The sequence below is a fragment of the Oenanthe melanoleuca genome, chromosome 5 (genome assembly GCF_029582105.1).
Source record: "Oenanthe melanoleuca isolate GR-GAL-2019-014 chromosome 5, OMel1.0, whole genome shotgun sequence".
Lineage (NCBI taxonomy): Eukaryota > Metazoa > Chordata > Aves > Passeriformes > Muscicapidae > Oenanthe > Oenanthe melanoleuca.
This window is the reverse complement of record NC_079339.1, coordinates 1,015,460-1,021,871: the sequence shown is the minus strand read 5'-3', so window position 1 is coordinate 1,021,871 and position 6,412 is coordinate 1,015,460. Positions and strand designations below refer to the sequence as shown.

The window sequence follows — 6,412 nt, the reverse complement described above, 5'->3', positions numbered from 1 at the left end:
GGGGAAGGATGGTTAATATTAAGTGAAAAACAAGTATGTATTCAAGATAATCAGCCTATTTCAATGCACCTGCCTGTTGTGCTTTTCCCAGGATAAACCTGGATCTAGGAGTGAGCAACAACAGCTTCTCTGGGAATTTGCTGTCATGCCAAAGTCGTGTAAGTGTGGGTAAGGCACTGGCTTTCCTCCCTTTTCCCCCAGGGCTAAAGAAATGATAAATACCAAGTGCTTCTAGCATGCACCTTCAGCAGGGTTTTATCAAATTTATTTATCAAAGTAAATGCTCCATCTTAGAACAAGGGAAACATTTATTTTAAAAATATTTAACTGTCTAATACATTACACTTTAACAATATTTATAGTAAAGGATTCTTACAAGAAAGAATAAACAGCTTTATGGTACAATTAGTATAAGAAATATCCACATGGGGACTGTTTTGCAGTGTAAAAACACACCATACATCTGAAATGGTCATTTGCATATAAAAGCTACCACTGATGCCAGTGAGTTGCACAGTGATTTAAAAAAAAAATTTCAAACAACAGAATCCAAAATATACAAGTATTGCAAGCTATACACAGCTAACCAAATCAACACAGAACACTGTAGCAGGTTATTCCACTTTGTCTGAAGTTACACATGGGAGGATGAGTTGCGTTCTGACACAGCTTTTATGAAGTTCCCACATAAAAGCCTCTCAGTCCCACGAGTTTCACAGGCTGCACCAGTAAATGCACTTGGATTTACAAGGGCCAGGGCAGGTCGCTGAAGTCCACGGGGCCGCCCAGCCCCGCGTCGGCCTCCAGCAGGCTCATGATGACTGCCATGGCTGCCTCGTCATTGCTGGGGCTGCTGGAGCCCTGCTCCGTGTCGATCATGTCCATGCCGATGTGGGAGTTCTCCCCTGCAGGGGGAGCACAGCTCAGCTCAGCCAGGCTGCAGTGCCACACTGCACACACACCTGAGCTACTGCACACTCACTCAGCGAGGGAACAGAGGCTTCCCTTTCCTTAGGCAAAGCTAAGTGCTGGGAAGGATAAGGAGTTACAGGAAGGTCTCACAGACATGTATGTACAACAGAGAGAATCTGAAGAAGGTATAGAAATGATAGCAATTCTATATCAAAACTTGCTGAGCGAGTTTTACTGGGTAAATAAGAAGGCAAAGAGCAACTAAGTTGGAAGGGGCTTTTCTGACTTAGATTTATCCTTTGCTCTACCTTAAACAAAAGATGTTTTTACCAAGCAAAAGGATTTTTACAGACAAACAAAAATGCCAATGGTGCAAGTAGAGAAAAGATCTTAGAATTTTCCACTGCAAAAAAACTGAAAAACAACTAGCTTAAACTGTAACATACTGACTTTTGTGACTGGAATATACTGACATGAATATGATAATGTTAGTGGTTATGATAGGCTACAGGTAATAGTAAAGGTGATGATTGGTTGTCAAGTTTTAAGATGCTCTGTTATGAAAAGTGTATAATGCATTGTAAGCAGAACTAGAAGAAACTTTCAGATGAACCCACAGCTGTGGCTGTCAGGCTGTGGGCTGGGCTCCTGTCACCCAGAGCCTGTGAACTGCTGCATCATTAGGATACAATAAACAGCATTTTAAAGAGCCCCTGGAGCTGCCATCCCTCAAGGCTCTTACAGGTAAGTTTACAAAACAGGCTGCCAGGTGCCTCTCTGGGCTTTGTGCCTCAGCTGCAAAAAGCAAGTTCTGCTAAAACCAACCATCTGCAGTGTCCAGCTGGGAGTGAGGGTGTTCAGGTGGGACTTCACTTACCCAGGATAGAGGAGCTGTCGGAATAGGGGTACCCAGAATTATCCTGGATTTGTCCCGACAGCAGCCCAGCTGAAGAAATGTCTGGAGTGCCACCATTCAAGATCTTGAAAGACAAAAACAGAGGCTCTAAAGCAGCATGAAATGGTGCATCAAGTCTTAAAGTGTCCTACACTGGAATTTTTAATATAGGGTAGATGGACTTCCCAAAATAACCCTGTGGTTCATAACAAACAATCTTTTAAATAAGGATAAATACCAAGAGGATGCTGAAAACACCCAACCCTGCACCTGAATTTTCCTTTATGCCATGCCAGCAGCCCCTGTTCTGTATTATCATGTTGAATACTGCAGGGCAGAAGAAGAAAGAACAACTATCACTAGAATTGTAACTCTGTTCCAACTTGGAGTTTTATTTCAGGAACAAAGAGAGCTGAGAATAGACAGAAATATTTACTGTCTGTTCCAGTACAAGCAACTCTTACAAGCAAGTCATCATTTCTGAGAAAGAAAGGTTAAGTAAGCCTGAAGCAGTGCACAAGGATCTGGACAAATGTTGTTCTTGCTTTGGATAAAACTTCCACGGGCATTTAGAGATTGCTGGAAGCAGCCAGGACAAGAGTTCAGGTGGCTCAGTGCTGGTAATGGCACCTGAGTGCTACTCAAGCAATCTCAGAGCAAGGCAGGTGCACAGTGTTGACTTAAAAATAACCTGCCCGTGCCCAGGCAAGCACAGAATTGTCCTGCTTTGTGCTCCAGCAGCACGGGAACACTGCTGGGATTCAGCCACTACTCCAGTGCCAGCACTCCCAGCCTTCACCAGCACGGGGTGGCAGAGAGTTTCTGCAGGGTGGAGACTGATGAGGAGAGCTGCTCCCTGCAGCTCTGCTGAAAAAATACAACCTGAAGGGCAGGGGGAGTGTCAAACGCTGCTGGTGGTTGGGACCTGCTGCTCTGCCCTTCAGGGGCTGTGAGCAGGGCAGGGCAGGGCTCTGGCTCTCTCCCTTTCCAGCCAGGAGCTGCTCCCTGAGCACAACCCCCTGCCTGGCTGCCCCCAGCCCGGGGGAAGCTCCTCTCACCTTCTTCCCTCCTGGCGAGGATGTGTCGGGCGGGGGCGTGCTGGTGATGTTCAGGGGACTGGAGCCACAGCTGGAAGGTGATGATCCTCTTATCCTAAAACATGCACAAAACAGGGCAGGGATTTACAAGCCACTCAGAGGACTTGGGAGTTTTAAATGCTGACTTCATTTAAAATGCTAAAAGCATGAGCTTCGTTTTTGTAATCTCCCATTCTCACAGCAGCCAGACCAGCTGTGTAAATCCAGCCTGCTTGGGCTGCAAGCTTTGCCTCTTCCCTGTTTTTATCCTGAACAGCCTTCACAGAGTCAGAAGGAAAAGGTCCTGGCTGCTAAGGAAAGCTTCATTTTTGAGTATTCCACTCAATTTCCACCAGCTGAGTTCCAGCTGCCTCACTCACAGAAACCCAGCCTCCTCCAGTGAGTCCCTGCTGCAGAAGCCCACTGGACACTGGATTGTTTTTAACTGCTCAAAGCTGCATTGTTCACTTCCATTTTCCACAGCCTGATCAAACATTGTTAATAATGAATAATGTATTGACTGTAGAACCAACAAATCTCCAGACTGAAGGGAGGAGGGGTAGTTACAGAGAAAAGCAATGGAAATGGGAATCTTCTCCTTGGCAGAGCTCCCCTGGGGAAGCTGAACAGAAGGCAGCTTTGGAAAATAGTAACAGCTGCTGAAAAAGGACTGGAACTAACCCAGGGTCCGAACTGACATGCAAACACGGGTGGGAACTGCACTACTACACTCACTTGGGCTAATTAAATGCTTGACAGCTACTAAAAGGGATGGTTATGCTCCAAAGTATTGGCTCAGCCATGTTTTTCTTCTTTTTCCCCTTTTTCCTATTCCTACAGAGAGGAATGAGGCCTTAGGGATAGGTCTGCTGCTGCCTGAAGTGAGGATGGAGGGAGTCTCCTGCCTGTAGCAGGAACAAAACTGGGAAACAGACTGAATGTGTTTCTGGAGTGCAGCTCAGTCTGCTTAAATTGCTACCACCAACACCTGCTGGGTCAGACCCCTTCTACAGGAAGGGGAACACAGCTCCCAAGAGGAAATCTGTGAGGAACAGGGATTTTTAGCCATCAGGAATGAAGTGGCAGCCACTGAAAGCAGCTGCTGTCACAGGTGAGAACAGAGAAGCAGCTGTGGATCCCCAGAGTGCCTTGGTGACCCTGTGCCTGACCCAGCCCCACATCCTCACTGCCAGCATTGTGTCCTTGCTCCAAGAGCTGCAGGGGAGCTGCACAAGCTCATCATGCACATCTAACAGCTCCAAAAGCATCTGAGTGAATGGACTGCATGAAAACAAACATGGCTGTTTTGGCACACACTCAATAGCTTTGGCATTTGGAGGTTGTGCCACTCACAGCCTCAAGTCACTGGGAAAGGAACAGTCTGGAATGGATTTGTTTGTAGGTAGCTGCTCTTTTAAACTCCTGATTCTGGTAAACAGGCCATCATCATCACCACTGCAGAAAAAAATGCCACTATCAGCCTCTTGCAAGAGCAAACTGTAACCTCATATTTTCCCTGTGGGGGCTGACTGCTGAACAGGAATCTGGAGCTGTCTGAGAAATACAGTTGGATCATTCCTTATGCAGCTTGAATAAATTGTTCTTTCAGAAGAAGTTAAGGAAATTTAACTGCTCCTAAAGAACAGTAATAAAACAACTTCACACCATTTTCTCTCACCTGTGAATCTCCATGATTTCTTCAGCAATCATCCTCCCTATTTTACCTGCCCCAGCTCTTGTTCCACCTGGAATTCCAGGCACAGTGGGATGGGTCCTTTTGGGGCCACCTGAAATGAGCAGAAATTTTAAGGTCAGAAGAAAAGTTTACAAACCTTCTCCACAGTGAAATTGTGTTTAGGCTCTGAGCAGCTGCAGGACCTTCTGAACTGGATTCATGGACAGCCCCACCAACTGGTGAGTGCCTTCAAATGGATGAAAAGCTCTGGCTTGCACTGAGCTGTGCTGGGTCTCAGACATCCCTCTGTGCCAGCAGGGACAGAACAGACCCCAACTCTTTTAGAACCTGGCAGTTCTCTTCCAGAATTCAGCACCTGGTGCTACCTCTTGTCCAGAGCTGGTGCAGAATGGCCTTGTCAGACCTGCCCCACTCTGTGCCCAAGCAGGCTCTTCTCCAAACACATTTCTTCTCTGCTTTTTGTGGGGAACTTGCCAGTGCATGTTCCATTCAATATGGGATAACCTGATGCCTGCAGATAAAGCCCCTGCAGGTAATTCAGGAATCTAAAAGTGGGGAGAGAAGGGAGGTCTGACCAGCTAGGAGCTGCTCCTGCAATGTGATTTCACACTTGCACAGCACTTGGGAGGCTGTCAGGAAGAAGCCTGACATACTGCAAGCAGAGAAAAGCCCACACAGAGGGCAGGAGAGGCCTCAGCACTGCTTATCCAGAATGGATAATTGCCTGCTTGTGGAAATGCACATTCACCAACAGCAACCCTCAGCAGGTGTGGCTCAGAGCCAAAGCTAAACCTTATTTTCCTGAGGGTAGGAAGCAGTCTGGGTGCAGAAGGGCAGCAGATGTGTGCAGGGGGATGAGCTGCCCCCAGGGCCTCCCTGAGCACAGACAGGGTTACCTTCTCCAGCCTGGAGCACGCTGTCCATGCTGTGTGGGGATGCTGCCAGCTGGGGAAAGGCCCCGTCCCCACTCTCCAGGACTGTGGTGCTGTGGAGGGCAAGGGTCAGAAAAACCAGTGAGAGAAAAGCTGACAGGTAGAAAACACTACCAGTGATTAAAACCCAAGCCATGCAGGCAGAGTTCCAGCAGTGTGTGTGTCACCCCTGTGACTGACACCAGGGCTGGGTAAACAAGAGAAATCAGCCACCCTGTTCCACCTCAAAGCACTGCAGGACCCCAACAGCCTCCCTCAGCACAGAACTCCTCTACTGCAATTATTCTGCTGAGAAGTCACCTCCAGAGACAGAAAAAGGGGGGGAAATATCTGCTGAAGCAAAGAAATGCACGTCCCTAAGCTCCTACAAACCCAAATCCCAGCTTTTCCCAAAGAAAGACAGTATTTCTATTTTCTGCAAATTAAATCACTGCAATTGTTAAACTAAACCCCCTCTCCTCATGCTGTTACCTGGAGAAGACACCTTTTATCTTACAAAGGGTGTGCACATATTTAGGTCAAAAAGGGCAAAGCAATGGGAATTCCCAGGCACTTGCTGAGGGAAAAGCACTTACCAAACAACTGTGTTTGTGGAGACAATGTATTCTACTTCTTTGGTCCAAGGGTTCATGAAACTGAACCAGCGACTCCTCAACGTAATGAAAGAGCCATCTTTTATTTTAAACTTGTAGCAGTTAGTTGTAATTTTTTCTCTTGTCTGCAAAACTGAAGACAGGCAGAAAGCAAGTCATGTATACATACCTACATACATAAATAGAGCCCCTGACAGGGAAAACCCAGTTAATTCCTCCCCACATCCCTCAAGAAAAATGCTATTCCTCCCTCATCCATACTGAATCTCAAATATTCCCAACAAACCCATGCAAGTCCAAGCTAATCA

The 6,412-nt window shown here is 46.8% G+C and overlaps 1 protein-coding gene across 8 annotated transcripts in view; it reads right to left on the bottom strand.

Moving 5' to 3' along the window:
• Positions 1 to 248: 248 nt before the first annotated feature.
• Positions 249 to 6,412, bottom strand: part of BMAL1 (basic helix-loop-helix ARNT like 1) — a 50,404-nt gene continuing 44,240 nt past the window's right edge. For all 8 annotated transcript variants that reach the window (XM_056491909.1, XM_056491903.1, XM_056491901.1 and 5 more), the window contains 6 exons: positions 6,087 to 6,237; positions 5,476 to 5,564; positions 4,562 to 4,670; positions 2,866 to 2,959; positions 1,790 to 1,892; positions 249 to 905 (listed from right to left, as the gene is read on the bottom strand). In XM_056491909.1, coding sequence (XP_056347884.1) covers positions 745 to 905; positions 1,790 to 1,892; positions 2,866 to 2,959; positions 4,562 to 4,670; positions 5,476 to 5,564; positions 6,087 to 6,237 — 707 coding nt within the window. In that variant the 3' untranslated portion in view covers positions 249 to 744. The remainder of the gene's footprint in view (positions 906 to 1,789; positions 1,893 to 2,865; positions 2,960 to 4,561; positions 4,671 to 5,475; positions 5,565 to 6,086; positions 6,238 to 6,412) is intronic.